Genomic DNA, 15,835 nt, shown 5'->3' on the forward strand with positions numbered 1-15,835 from the left:
GAGTGCCCAAAAGCACAAGGTGTGCAATACTCAGAGACATGGCCAAGGTAAGAAAGGCTGAAAGACGACCACCACTGAACAAGACACACAAGCTGAAACGTCAAGACTGGGCCAAGAAATATCTCAAGACTGATTTTTCTAAGGTTTTATGGACTGATGAAATGAGAGTGAGTCTTGATGGGCCAGATGGATGGGCCCGTGGCTGGATTGGTAAAGGGCAGAGAGCTCCAGTCCGACTCAGACGCCAGCAAGGTGGAGGTGGAGTACTGGTTTGGGCTGGTATCATCAAAGATGAGCTTGTGGGGCCTTTTCGGGTTGAGGATGGAGTCAAGCTCAACTCCCAGTCCTACTGCCAGTTTCTGGAAGGCACCTTCTTCAAGCAGTGGTATAGGAAGAAGTCTGCATCCTTCAAGAAAAAACAGAATTTATGCTTACCTGATAAATTACTTTCTCCAACGGTGTGTCCGGTCCACGGCGTCATCCTTACTTGTGGGATATTCTCTTCCCCAACAGGAAATGGCAAAGAGCCCCGCAAAGCTGGTCACATGATCCCTCCTAGGCTCCGCCTACCCCAGTCATTCGACCGACGTAAATGAGGAATATGCATAGGAGAAATCATATGATACCGTGGTGACTGTAGTTAGAGAAAATAATTCATCAGACCTGATTAAAAAAACCAGGGCGGGCCGTGGACCGGACACACCGTTGGAGAAAGTAATTTATCAGGTAAGCATAAATTCTGTTTTCTCCAACATAGGTGTGTCCGGTCCACGGCGTCATCCTTACTTGTGGGAACCAATACCAAAGCTTTAGGACACGGATGATGGGAGGGAGTAAATCAGGTCACCTAGATGGAAGGCACCACGGCTTGCAAAACCTTTCTCCCAAAAATAGCCTCAGAAGAAGCAAAAGTATCAAATTTGTAAAATTTGGTAAAAGTGTGCAGTGAAGACCAAGTCGCTGCCTTACATATCTGATCAACAGAAGCCTCGTTCTTGAAGGCCCATGTGGAAGCCACAGCCCTAGTGGAGTGAGCTGTGATTCTTTCAGGAGGCTGCCGTCCAGCAGTCTCATAAGCCAATCGGATGATGCTTTTAAGCCAAAAAGAGAGAGAGGTAGAAGTTGCTTTTTGACCTCTCCTTTTACCAGAATAAACAACAAACAAAGAAGATGTTTGTCTGAAATCCTTTGTAGCCTCTAAATAGAATTTTAGAGCATGAACTACATCCAAATTGTGTAACAAACGTTCCTTCTTTGAAACTGGATTCGGACACAAAGAAGGCACAACTATCTCCTGGTTAATGTTCTTGTTAGAAACAACTTTCGGAAGAAAACCAGGTTTAGTACGCAAAACCACCTTATCTGCATGGAACACCAGATAAGGAGGAGAACACTGCAGAGCAGATAACTCTGAAACTCTTCTAGCAGAAGAAATTGCAACCAAAAACAAAACTTTCCAAGATAGTAACTTAATATCTACGGAATGTAAGGGTTCAAACGGAACCCCTTGAAGAACTGAAAGAACTAAATTGAGACTCCAAGGAGGAGTCAAAGGTTTGTAAACAGGCTTGATTCTAACCAGAGCCTGAACAAAAGCTTGAACATCTGGCACAGCCGCCAGTTTTTTGTGAAGTAAAACAGATAAAGCAGAAATCTGTCCCTTCAAAGAACTTGCAGATAATCCTTTCTCCAAACCCTCCTGTAGAAAGGATAGAATCTTAGGAATTTTTATCTTGTTCCATGGGAATCCTTTAGATTCACACCAACAAATATATTTTTTCCATATTTTATGGTAAATTTTCCTAGTTACAGGCTTTCTAGCCTGAACAAGAGTATCAATGACAGAATCTGAAAACCCACGCTTTGATAAAATCAAGCGTTCAATCTCCAAGCAGTCAGTTGGAGTGAAGCCAGATTCGGATGTTCGAATGGACCTTGAACAAGAAGGTCCTGTCTCAAAGCCGATGACATATTCACCAGGTCTGCATACCAAGTTCTGCGTGGCCACGCAGGAGCTATCAAGATCACTGAAGCCCTCTCCTGATTGATCCTGGCTACCAGCCTGGGAATGAGAGGGAACGGTGGGAATACATAAGCTAGGTTGAAGGTCCAAGGCGCTATCAGTGCATCTACTAGAGTCGCGCTGGGATCCCTGGATCTGGACCCGTAGCAAGGAACCTTGAAGTTCTGACGAGACGCCATCAGGTCCATGTCTGGAATGCCCCATAATTGAGTTATTTGGGCAAAGATTTCCGGATGGAGTTCCCACTCCCCCGGATGGAAAGTCTGACGACTCAGAAAATCCGCTTCCCAATTTTCCACTCCTGGGATGTGGATTGCAGACAAGTGGCAGGAGTGATTCTCCGCCCATTGAATTATTTTGGTCACTTCCTCCATCGCCAGGGAACTCCTTGTTCCCCCCTGATGGTTGATATATGCAACAGTCGTCATGTTGTATGATTGAAACCTTATGAATTTGGCCTTTGCTAGTTGAGGCCAAGCTTTGAAAGCATTGAATATCGCTCGCAGTTCCAGAATGTTTATCGGGAGAAGAGATTCTTCCCGAGACCATAGACCCTGAGCTTTCAGGGGTTCCCAGACCGCGCCCCAGCCCACTAGACTGGCGTCGGTCGTGACAATGACCCACTCTGGTCTGCGGAAGCTCATTCCCTGTGACAGGTTGTCCAGGTTCAGCCACCAACGGAGTGAATCTCTGGTTCTTTGATCTACTTGGATCGTCGGAGACAAGTCTGTATAATCCTCATTCCACTGTCTGAGCATGCACAGTTGTAATGGTCTTAGATGAATTCGTGCAAAAGGAACTATGTCCATTGCCGCAACCATCAAACCTATTACTTCCATGCACAGCGCTATGGAAGGAAGAAGAACAGAATGAAGTACTTGACAAGAGCTTAGAAGTTTTGATTTTCTGGCCTCTGTCAGAAAAATCTTCATTTCTAAGGAGTCTATTCTTGTTCCCAAGAAGGGAACTCTTGTTGACGGGGACAGAGAACTCTTTTCTATGTTCACTTTCCACCCGTGAGATCTGAGAAAGGCTAGGACAATGTCCGTATGAGCCTTTGCTTTTGACAGAGACGACGCTTGAATCAGTATGTCGTCCAAGTAAGGTACTACTGCAATGCCCCTTGGTCTTAGCACCGCTAGAAGGGACCCTAGTACCTTTGTGAAAATCCTTGGAGCAGTGGCTAATCCGAATGGAAGTGCCACAAACTGGTAATGCTTGTCCAGAAAGGCGAACCTTAGGAACCGATGATGTTCCTTGTGGATAGGAATATGTAGATACGCATCCTTTAAATCCACCGTGGTCATGAATTGACCTTCCTGGATGGTAGGAAGAATTGTTCGAATGGTTTCCATCTTGAACGATGGAACCCTGAGAAATTTGTTTAGAATCTTGAGATCTAAAATTGGTCTGAATGTTCCTTCTTTTTTGGGAACTATGAACAGATTGGAGTAAAACCCCATCCCTTGTTCTCCTAATGGAACAGGATGAATCACTCCCATTCTTACCAGGTCTTCTACACAATGTAAGAATGCCTGTCTTTTTATTTGGTTTGAAGACAATTGAGACCTGTGGAACCTCCCCCTTGGGGGTAGTTCCTTGAATTCCAGGAGATAACCTTGAGAAACTATTTCTAGCGCCCAAGGATCCTGAACATCTCTTGCCCAAGCCTGAGCAAAGAGAGAGAGTCTGCCCCCCACCAGATCCGGTCCCGGATCGGGGGCCAACACTTCATGCTGTTCTAGTAGCAGTGGCAGGTTTCTTGGCCTGCTTACCCTTGTTCCAGCCTTGCATCGGTCTCCAGGCTGGTTTGGTTTGAGAACTATTACCCTCTTGCTTAGAGGGTGTAGAATTTGAGGCTGGTCCGTTTCTGCGAAAGGGACGAAAATTTGGCTTATTTTTAGCCTTAAAAGACCTATCCTGAGGAAGGGCGTGGCCCTTTCCCCCAGTGATGTCTGAAATAATCTCTTTCAAGTCAGGGCCAAACAGCGTTTTACCTTTGAAAGGGATGTTAAGCAATTTGTTCTTGGAGGACACATCCGCTGACCAAGACTTTAGCCAAAGCGCTCTGCGCGCCACAATAGCTGAATTTTTCGCCGCTAATCTAGCTAATTGCAAAGTGGCGTCTAAGATAAAAGAGTTAGCCAATTTAAGTGCTTGAACTCTGTCCATAACCTCCTCATACGAAGAGTCTTTATTGAGCGACTTTTCTAGTTCTTCGAACCAGAAACACGCTGCTGTAGTGACAGGAACAATGCATGAAATTGGTTGTAGAAGGTAACCTTGCTGAACAAACATCTTTTTAAGCAAACCCTCTAATTTTTTATCCATAGGATCTTTGAAAGCACAACTATCTTCTATAGGGATAGTAGTGCGTTTGTTTAGAGTAGAAACCGCCCCCTCGACCTTGGGGACTGTCTGCCATAAGTCCTTTCTGGGGTCGACCATAGGAAATAATTTTTTAAATATAGGGGGAGGAACAAAAGGTATGCCGGGCCTTTCCCATTCCTTATTTACAATGTCCGCCACCCGCTTGGGTATAGGAAAAGCATCGGGGGGCACCGGGACCTCTAGGAACTTGTCCATCTTACATAACTTCTCTGGAATGACCAAATTGTCACAATCATCCAGAGTAGATAACACCTCCTTAAGCCCCCAAGATTAAAAGAACTATTTATAGTAATAATCCACTAAATATACTTATAAAGAAATCGTTTTAGCCCAGAAAAATGTCTACCAGTCTTTAAAGCCCTTGTGAAGCCCTTTATTCTTATACTAAACTAAGAAAATGGCTTACCGGTTCCCATAGGGAAAATGACAGCTTCCAGCATTACCAAGTCTTGTTAGAAATGTGTCATACCTCAAGCAGCAAAAGTCTGCCCACTGTTTCCCCCAACTGAAGTTAATTCATCTCAACAGTCCTGTGTGGAAACAGCCATCGATTTTAGTAACGGTTGCTAAAATCATTTTCCTCTTACAAACAGAAATCTTCATCTCTTTTCTGTTTCAGAGTAAATAGTACATACCAGCACTATTTTAAAATAACAAACTCTTGATTGAAGAATAAAAACTACATTTAAGCACCAAAAAACTCTTAGCCATCTCCGTGGAGATGTTGCCTGTGCAACGGCAAAGAGAATGACTGGGGTAGGCGGAGCCTAGGAGGGATCATGTGACCAGCTTTGCTGGGCTCTTTGCCATTTCCTGTCGGGGAAGAGAATATCCCACAAGTAAGGATGACGCCGTGGACCGGACACACCTATGTTGGAGAAACATGATTTTCATGCAGGACAATGCTCCATCACACGCGTCCAAGTACTCCACAGCGTGGCTGGCAAGAAAGGGTATAAAAGAAGAAAATCTAATGACATGGCCTCCTTGTTCACCTGATCTGAACCCCATTGAGAACCTGTGGTCCATCATCAAATGTGAGATTTACAAGGAGGGAAAACAGTACACCTCTCTGAACAGTGTCTGGGAGGCTGTGGTTGCTGCTGCACGCAATGTTGATGGTGAACAGATCAAAACACTGACAGAATCCATGGATGGCAGGCTTTTGAGTGTCCTTGCAAAGAAAGGTGGCTATATTGGTCACTGATTTGTTTTTGTTTTGTTTTTGAATGTCAGAAATGTATATTTGTGAATGTTGAGATGTTATATTGGTTTCACTGGTAAAAATAAATAATTGACATGGGTATATATTTGTTTTTTGTTAAGTTGCCTAATAATTATGCACAGTAATAGTCACCTGCACACACAGATATCCCCCTAAAATAGCTATAACTAAAAACAAACTAAAAACTACTTCCAAAACTATTCAGCTTTGATATTAATGAGTTTTTTGGGTTCATTGAGAACATAGTTGTTGTTCAATAATAAAATTAATCCTCAAAAATACAACTTGCCTAATAATTCTGCACTCCTTGTATGTAAACACATACTTGAAGTAGGGCCAAGGAGCTATCAACACACCATCAATTCCTATACATGTAACTATCGTCCCAATTCATACTAGTAAATAGAATTATATACTAGACATCAAGCGCAAGTTATATGTAGAGTTATGGGCAATAGACCTAGTGACAGATGTGTTATTAAAAAGGACACTAAACCCAAAAGTTTTCTTTCATGATTCAGATAGAGAATACAATTTTAAACAACATTCCAATTAATTTCTATTATCTCTTTTGCTTCATTCTTTACATATCCTTTGTTGAAGAAATAGCAATGCATATGGGTGAGCCAATCACACAAGGCATCTATGTGCAGCCACCAATCAGCAGCTACTGAGCCTATCTAGATATGCTTTTCAGCATATCTAGATAAAACAAATGAGATAATAGAAGTAAATTAGAAAGTTGTTAAAAAGTGCATGTTCTTTCTAAATCATGAAAGAAAAAATGTGGGTTTAATATCCCTTTAAGCCGAGACTGACAAGTCTAATTTGAGTGTAATCCAAATAACAAGCATTGATTTGAGATATATATATATATATATATATATATATATATATATATATATATATATGTGTGTGTGTGTTCAACAATATCCACAAATCTACGGAATTTAAGGTAGTAAGGTATTTAAAAACATAGTTGAAGCAGGCCAAATGAGCAAATGAATACTATACTATATAATTTGGCAATTTCATTCACATGGGGATAAAAGTAATATGAAGTGACTAATCATTTGAGAAACAATGTAAAAACACTTTTAAATGTATACCATATCAGAGAGCGAATAAAAACAACCTCATATTTCAATTCACTCAATTTTGAAGTATTCACACCCTCATCACAAGTGGAAAATATAAGTAATACCTACTTACACTTACATAACCAAACAGAAAAGAACACTCGATAGAGACTTTTTTATGTTATTGTTATATTATAACAAGACCAGTGAGTCTATTTGGAAATTCACGAGTGTAATTAGACATAGAATCATAACCTCAAAAGAAATCCAATTGAGATTTGAGATAAGTCTTGGAAATCACTAATCAAACCAATTCGATATAGCAGAAATATATTTAAAATGATATAAACTTAAACACAGGTCACATATATTAACCTAGAAGTAAGGGACTAGAAGAACACTGTTATACACAAACATACCCTATTAGTGGTACACAAATAATCAATTCCTTAACCTCTAGTCCCATATGAGCAACTACTACTATGACAATAACTTGTAGTCAATATAATGGTTACCTTTAATCAGTGAACTAGAGTGTCTCAGGAATAAAACATAAATATAAGAAGGCCGGACAACACAATCAGTGAGACACCCCTAGAATATTAGCACGATTGTTTCTGATAGGGATTTTCATTTTTATGTGGTTTACCCATCTTCTAAAGGAAACAATAAAAGTTATATTTTAAAAAAACTTCTACCTCTATATTAGCCTGGGCATAGAGTGCTACCCAATCATTTTCTTTCCGTGGAACTCTGTTCCAAATGTTCTTGTATAATCTAAATTAATGCTAGTACCACTCCTCAGATTTAGATGATACACAGACCGGTGGAATATACACCACCAAATCAACTTTAAATAAGAGGAGCTTGCCTTAATAGTGCCCTTGTCAAATTTGTGTGTGTGAAAGACAAAGGAGGTTGTCCCCACTTTATCAAGTAGGGGACAAGGTGTGTCTCTCTACCCAACATCTCCACTTGACTTGTCCTTCCAAGAAACTAGGACCACAATTCCTAGGTCCCTTCTCAGTAACAAAACTAGTGAACCCTGTGGCAGTTCGATTGAGTCTACCTACCAGACACACAAGATCCACCCAGTGTTCCATGTGTCTCTCCTGAAACCATACCATCACAACCCGTTTCCGGGTAGAACTGCCGCTCCTCCTCCATCTATCCAAGTAGATGGTATTGAAGAGTACGAGGTACAAGAGATCCTGGATTCCAGACAACGTTGCGGCAGGATGGAGTACCTGGTCCACTGGAAGGGGTATGGTCCTGAGGAATGGTCCTGGGAACCTGTGGGTAATCTCCATGCCAATGCTAAGGTGCAGACCTTTCATCGGAGGCATCCGGACAGGCCTTCCCTGGTTCACGTCCGGAGGCCTCTCCTTGGTGGGGGGCTCTGTCCTGGTACCAGGGGTACCCTCTTACCTGGGCACTGATGGGGGGCTCAGCATGTGCATTCACGGCACCCCCTGCAACTTTCAGGGCGAGTGTTAGTGCGGCTGCGTGTGCACGCAAATTTGCAGGTGCGCAAGCGCTAATTTGCTGGTGCGTGCCCGCAGCTGACATGCACAACACACTCCTGACAGACAGGGGGAGTGTTCTGTGGCTACACCCTTGTCTCCCATAGGTGCTTAGGTGACTGCTGCACCTGCGTTACCTGAGCAACGGGGGCATTCCTGGGCCTTGCAGGGTTTAAAGCCTGGACAGCCCTATCACTCATTGCTGAGTTATTCTGCTGGCGGATTCGCAGAGACTAAGCAATTATCCTGTTTCCCTACCTTGTATTCTGGATTTCCCTGGCTTTTGACCTTAGGCTTGTTTTTGACTTTGCATCTTTGCTGCCTGCCCTGACCTTGGATACTCCTGACTTCGATCTCTGATTCAATCCTTGCCTGTTGTGACACCTTGGACTTTGTCTATTTATTGTTCTCTGCCACTGGGTTCCGTTCCTACATTGGGAAGTTTCCCTTCCAGTTACATAGAGCTGAAATGTGTTTATCTTTTTTTTTAAGTTTATTAAAGCACGGCATATTTCTGTTTTAAGCTGGCTTCAAGTTTGTGTTTAGTTTAAGTAGCAAGTCCGACCGAATAAACATCTTAATCCCCATTACCTCTGTGAGTATTTTCCATTCAGTGGCAGTTGATTTCTTTATCACATTGTACTATTTTAGTTACTTATCACAAGACTAAACTCCAGGATGCGTTTTACACTAAAATGTATCCAATTCCGGAGGTGATTGGTGATGCCATTGCCTAAAGAGGTAAAACTATTTAATGTCAACAATGTAAATCTTTTTCATTTATAACTATTTAGTATGCGTCCTAGCCATTGTAGTCTTCAAGAATAATATCTGTAGCTCATTAATTAATAAACACAAAGCAATTATACAGTTTGATTTATCTTGTTGAAAAGAAAAACTGCAGTTAATTTGAGGTATAGGAAGAGTTCCATAATTCATTTCCTAATGTTTAAGTACGTACTTTCGCTTTTCCGCCTCAAATCTGCTGAGGAGTCTCCTGAGGCCTCCATTCTTAAATCCCTGAGAATGTGCTGCGGGGGCTCCAGTAGTGATGACATCATAAAGCGCATCTAGAAGAAGAAAACACAGACACCTGTATTGAGTATTTCTAGGAAAAGGTTTAATGTATATCCCTGTATGGTCAAGCAGTGGGAACTACTGTGTGTCATTAACAAATAATCAACAAAGGCCAGCAGACATAAAAGTAAGAAGAAAACTAGTTAAAACTATGCAGATAATCGCACATCTAACAAGGTTTTAATAGCCATTCGATCCCCAGTTACACTGTTATTCTGAAGCACATTGTGAGCCAATATGGTATAGTGTTCTCTGTATAGAAATGTTTAAACTAGAAATGTATTCACTGCTTAATTATACATATACATTATCATTTTCACTCAGCACATTCTGGGCTTTACATTACACATAGCAATACAATGATGGTTATTTAATGATATCATGGAGACAATAATGCATGGTGCTCTATCATTTGCATATTAAATATTTTGCTTCTGTAATTAATTAAAAAACATTATGCACAATTTTAAAAGCATCAGAAATTAAACTACTATGTATTTGTATGTAATATATCCATTCTTATACCCAAAACCAGTATTAAATTTGTTAGTCTATCTATCTATCTATCTATCTATCTATCTATCTATCGGCTAGATTTAGAGTTTGGCGTTAGCCGTCAAAACCAGCGTTAGGGGCTCCTAACGCTGGTTTTGGGCTACCGCTGGTTTTTAGAGTCAGTCAGGAAAAGGTCTAATGCTCACTTTCCAGCCGCTACTTTTCCATACCGCAGATCCCCCTACGCCATTTGCGTATCCTATCTTTTCAATGGGATCTTTCTAACGCTGGTATTTAGAGTCTTGGCTGAAGTGAGCGTTAGAAATCTAACGAAAAAACTCCAGCCGCAGAGAAAAGCCAGGAGTTAAGAGCTTTCTGGGCTAACGCCGGTTCATAAAGCTCTTAACTACTGTGCTCTAAAGTACACTAACACCCATAAACTACCTATGTACCCCTAAACCGAGGCCCCCCCCCACATCGCCACCACTCTAATAAAAAAATTTAATCCCTAATCTGCGGACCGCACACCGCCGCAACCTACATTATCCCTATGTACCCCTAATCTGCTGCCCCTAACACCACCGACCCCTATATTATATTTATTAACCCCTAATCTGCCCCCCCCCCCCCACGTCGCCTGCTACCTACCTACAATTATTAACCCCTAATCTGCCGACCGGACCTCACCGCTACTATAATAAAGTTATTAACCCCTAATCCGCCTCACTCCCGCCTCAATAACCTTTAATAAATAGTATTAACCCCTAATTTGCCCTCCCTAACATCGCCGACAACTAACTTCAATTATTAACCCCTAATCTGCCGACCGGACCTCACCGCTACTATAATAAATTTATTAACCCCTAAAGCTAAGTCTAACCCTAATCCTAACACCCCCCTAAATTAAATATAATTTAAATTTAACGAAATAAAATAAATCTTATTAAATAAATTATTCCTATTTAAAGCTAAATACTTACCTGTAAAATAAAACCTAATATAGCTACAATATAAATTATAATTATATTGTAGCTATTTTAGGATTAATATTTAATTTACAGGCAACTTTGTATTTATTTTAACCAGGTACAATAGCTATTAAAAAGTTAATAACTATTTAATAGCTACCTAGTTAAAATAATTACAAAATTACCTGTAAAATAAATCCTAACCTAAGTTACAATTAAACCTAACACTACACTATCAATAAATTAATTAAATAAAATACCTACAATTATCTACAATTAAACCTAACACTACACTATCAATTAATTAATTACATAAAATACCTACAAATAAATACAATTAAATAAACTAACTAAAGTACAAAAAATAAAAAAGAACTAAGTTAAAAAAATAATTTACAAACATTAGAAAAATATTACAACAATTTTAAGCTAATTACACCTACTCTAAGCCCCCTAATAAAATAACAAAGCCCCCCAAAATAAAAAAATTCCCTACCCTTTTCTAAAATAAAAATAGAAAAGCTCTTTTACCTTACCAGCCCTTAAAAGGGCCTTTTGCGGGGCATGCCCCAAAGAATTCAGCCCTTTTGCCTGTAAAAAAAAACATTCAATACCCCCCCGCCAACATTACAACCCACCACCCACATACCCCTAATCTAACCCAAACCCCCCTTAAATAAACCTAACACTAAGCCCCTGAAGATCTTCCTACCTTAGCTTCACCACTCCGGGTATCACCGATCGGTCCAGAAGAGCCTCCGAAGTCTTCATCCAAGCCCAAGCGGGGGCTGAAGAGATCCATCATCGGGCTGAAGAGGTCCATCATCGGGCTGAAGAGGTCCATCATCGGGCTGAAGTCTTGATCCAAGCGGCGGCTGAAGGGGTCCATCATCGGGCAGAAGTCTTCATCCTATCCGGGCAGAAGAGGACATCCGGACCGGTAGACATCTTCATCCATCCGGAGCGGAGCCATCTTCTTCCAGCTGACGCGGATCCATCCTCTTCTACCGACGCCTACACGCCGAATGACGGTTCCTTTAAATGACTTCATCCAAGATGGCGTCCCTCAAATTCCGATTGGCTGATAGGATTCTATCAGCCAATCGGAATTAAGGTAGGAAAATTCTGATTGGCTGATGGAATCAGCCAATCAGATTCAAGTTCAATCCGATTGGCTGATCCAATCAGCCAATCAGATTGAGCTTGCATTCTATTGGCTGATCGGAACAGCCAATAGAATGTGAGCTCAATCTGATTGGCTGATTCCATCAGCCAATCAGAATTTTCTTACGTTAATTTTGATTGGCTGATAGAATCCAATCAGCCAATCGGAATTCGAGGGACGCCATCTTGGATGACGTCATTTAAAGGAAACGTCATTCGGCGAGTAGGCGTCAGTAGAAGAAGATGGATCCGCGTCAGCTGGAAGAAGATGGCTCCTCTCCGCTCCGGATGGATGAAGATAGAAGATACGGCTTGGATGAAGATGTCTACCGGTCTGGATGTCCTCTTCTGCTCGGATGGGATGAAGACTTCTGCCCGATGATGGACCTCTTCAGCCGCCGCTTAGATCAAGACTTCAGCCCGATGATGGACCTCTTCAGCCCGATGATGGATCTCTTCAGCCCGATGATGGATCTCTTCAGCCCCCGCTTGGGTTTGGATGAAGACTTCGGAGGCTCTTCTGGACCGATCGGTGATACCCGGCATGGTGAAGATAAGGTAGGAAGATCTTCAGGGGCTTAGTGTTAGGTTTATTTAAGGGGGGGTTTGGGTTAGATTAGGGGTATGTGGGTGGTGGGTTGTAATGTTCGGGGGGTATTGTATGTTTTTTTCAGGCAAAAGAGCAGAGTTCTTTGGGGCATGCCCTGCAAAAGGCTCTTTTAAGGGCTGGTAAGGTAAAAGAGCTTTTCTATTTTTATTTTAGAATAGGGTAGGGAATTTTTTATTTTGGGGGGCTTTGCTATTTTATTAGGGGGCTTAGAGTAGGTGTAATTAGCTTAAAATTGTTGTAATATTTTTCTAATGTTTGTAAATTATTATTTTATTTTTTGTAACAGTTCTTTTTTTATTTTTTGTACTTTAGTTAGTGTATTTATTTGTAGGTATTTGTATTTAATTTATTTATTTATTGATAGTGTAGTGTTAGGTTTAATTGTAGATAATTGTAGGTATTTTATTTAATTAATTTATTGATAGTGTAGTGTTAGGTTTAATTGTAACTTAGGTTAGGATTTATTTTACAGGCAATTTTGTAATTATTTTAACTAGGTAGCTATTAAATAGTTATTAACTATTTAATAGCTATTGTACCTGGTTAAAATAAATACAAAGTTGCCTGTAAAATAAATATTAATCCTAAAATAGCTACAATGTAAATATTATTTATATAGTAGCTATATTAGGGTTTATTTTACAGGTAAGTATTTAGCTTTAAATAGGATTAATTTATTTAATAAGATTTATTTTATTTCGTTAGATTTAAATTATATTTAACTTAGGGGGGTGTTAGTGTTAGGGTTAGACTTAGCTTTAGGGGTTAATACATTTATTAGAGTAGCGGTGAGGTCCGGTCGGCAGATTAGGAGTTAATAATTGAAGTTAGGTGTCGGTGATGTTAGGGAGGGCAGATTAGGGGTTAATACTATTTATTATAGGGTTAGTGAGGCGGATTAGGGGTTAATAACTTTATTATAGTAGCGGTGAGGTCCGGTCGGCAGATTAGGGGTTAATAAGTGTAGGTAGGTGGCGGCGACGTTGGGGGCGGCAGATTAGGGGTTAATAAATATAATATAGGGGTCGGCGGTGTTAGGGGCAGCAGATTAGGGGTACATAGGGATAACGTAGGTGGCGGCGCTGTACGGAGCGGCAGATTAGGGGTTAAAAAAATATGCAGGGGTCAGCGATAGCGGGGACAGCAGATTAGGGGTTAATAAGTGTAAGGTTAGGGGTGTTTAGACTCGGGGTACATGTTAGGGTGTTAGGTGTAGACTTAGAAACTGTTTCCCCATAGGAAACAATGGGGCTCTGTTAGGAGCTGAACGCTGCTTTTTTGCAGGTGTTAGATTTTTTTTCAGCTCAAACGGCCCCATTGTTTCCTATGGGGAAATCGTGCACGAGCATGTTTTTGAAGCTGGCCGCATCCGTAAGCACCGCTGGTATTGAGAGTTGCAGTGGCGGTAAATATGCTCTATGCTCCCTTTTTGGAGCCTAACGCAGCCCTTCTGTGAACTCTAAATACCAGCTGTATTTAAAAGGTGCGGGGGGACAAAAACCAGCGTTAGCTACGCGGTTCGTTACCGACAAAACTCTAAATCTAGCTGTATATGTCTGTCCGTGTGTCTGTCTGTCTATCCTTTAGGAAAGTTTATCTAATGATTTTTTTGGAAAATTAAAAAAAACAGATTAGTTACTACAGTTTTCTAGGAGCAGTCTGTCCTTGTTTTTATGTTAAACGAACAGCATTTCCCATAGCACAGTAAAGCAGCAGTAAATATAGAAAGCTTGAAAATAATATTATCTTGGCATTAATGAGACTGTTGACTTCAATTTACTTGCTTCACCTTTTTGGTCAGGTCAGGTAGCAAACCAGATTGATGGGACATTCTAGAGTAAAAATAAAATTTCATTGGAACATTTTATTTTTAAACACATTTACTTCTTTTACTGTGTTTAACTTCATCAATTAGGTTAAAGTGATGGTATATGACTACCTTGCAAACTTTGCTTGTGTGAACTTCATCCTTCTATAAAGACCGGTAGTAGGATTCAATCATCCTGATCGTATCATATCAGGATGATTGCAGTCTTACGAATGCTGCTTCCTAACTTACGTGTCAGGCGGACCTGAAACCTTGGGCGTAGAAAGCAGCATCTGCTGCTTAATAATCTACCCCTAAGTATTTAAACTGAAAGCACTTTCGTTCACATACAAACAATGCTGGAAATAAACTATTAAAGCATGGGCTAGCACGCATATTAGAAGTTCAAAGTAAAATGTTTGCATGCAAGCAAAGCTTGATGCATGCTAACTTCAGGACTTTGGATATTGCAATTGCACTAACTTCTTCTCTCCATAGACTTCAATGGAGGGCGCTTAAAAAAACAACTAACACTTATCGCTTGCACGATAACCCAACAGCGGGTTAGACCTACAATGCTAAACAAAAAGATAGTTATGCCTATTTTACCTTCCAATGTTTTTCACATAGAAGAAAATGTTCTTTTTATTTTAAAATATATATTTCTATATATTTCTGATCATTTTTAAATATATATATATATATATATATATATATATATATATATATATATATATATATATATATATATATATATATATATCTACACTTATATATCTACTATGTACATATTGGAATTAAAACTTCTGAAAAGTCCTGGCGAGTGCATTCCTCATTATTTTCTATTTACTTATCTGCTGCACCCTGGGCATTGGAACTGGATTTCTGGAGTGCTTGTCTATCCTGAACTTTTATATATATAAATAAAAAGGAAAAAAGTTCAGACAGAGGCTTAAAACAAGATGCCACTTTATTCAAATCAAAACAAGTCAAGTGTATGACAGCAGGTAAAAAGCAGATATGGCTATGTTGTTGGGCCGTTAGGAAGGCTATAATGGGCTGTGTCTGACACGTTTCAGCTGCTATGGAGCCTTACTCACAGACTGTGTAGTGCCCCTTCACTTAGGCTGTCCTATCTAGTAATTGGATACTGGGGCCCTCTCCTACTGGCCAATGACTAAACTATTAGGGGAACACACCTACCCAGTGAAGAAGGGAACCTTCTTATGTGTGTTTTTGTTTATATGTGTATACATGTATGTATATTATATATGCATATATAAACACATAACTACACACACACACATATGTATATATATACTGTATAAATACATACAGTATATACACATTTATATACACCCATACACATATTTAGACGTATAATATAACAATTTGTAATATGAGTGCAGGTAAGCGCAACTTGTAATCTAGCCCTTAATTGGTGATAACTACTAGTTATATCAAAATGTCATA

At 40.3% G+C, this 15,835-nt stretch overlaps 1 protein-coding gene across 1 annotated transcript in view; it reads right to left on the reverse strand.

Moving 5' to 3' along the window:
• Positions 1-15,835, reverse strand: part of INPP4B (inositol polyphosphate-4-phosphatase type II B) — a 1,415,612-nt gene that overhangs the window by 323,627 nt on the left and 1,076,150 nt on the right. Inside the window, exon 14 of the mRNA XM_053703700.1 lies at positions 9,203-9,311. Coding sequence (XP_053559675.1) covers positions 9,203-9,311 — 109 coding nt within the window. The remainder of the gene's footprint in view (positions 1-9,202; positions 9,312-15,835) is intronic.

The sequence above is a fragment of the Bombina bombina genome, chromosome 2 (genome assembly GCF_027579735.1).
Source record: "Bombina bombina isolate aBomBom1 chromosome 2, aBomBom1.pri, whole genome shotgun sequence".
Taxonomy (NCBI): domain Eukaryota; kingdom Metazoa; phylum Chordata; class Amphibia; order Anura; family Bombinatoridae; genus Bombina; species Bombina bombina.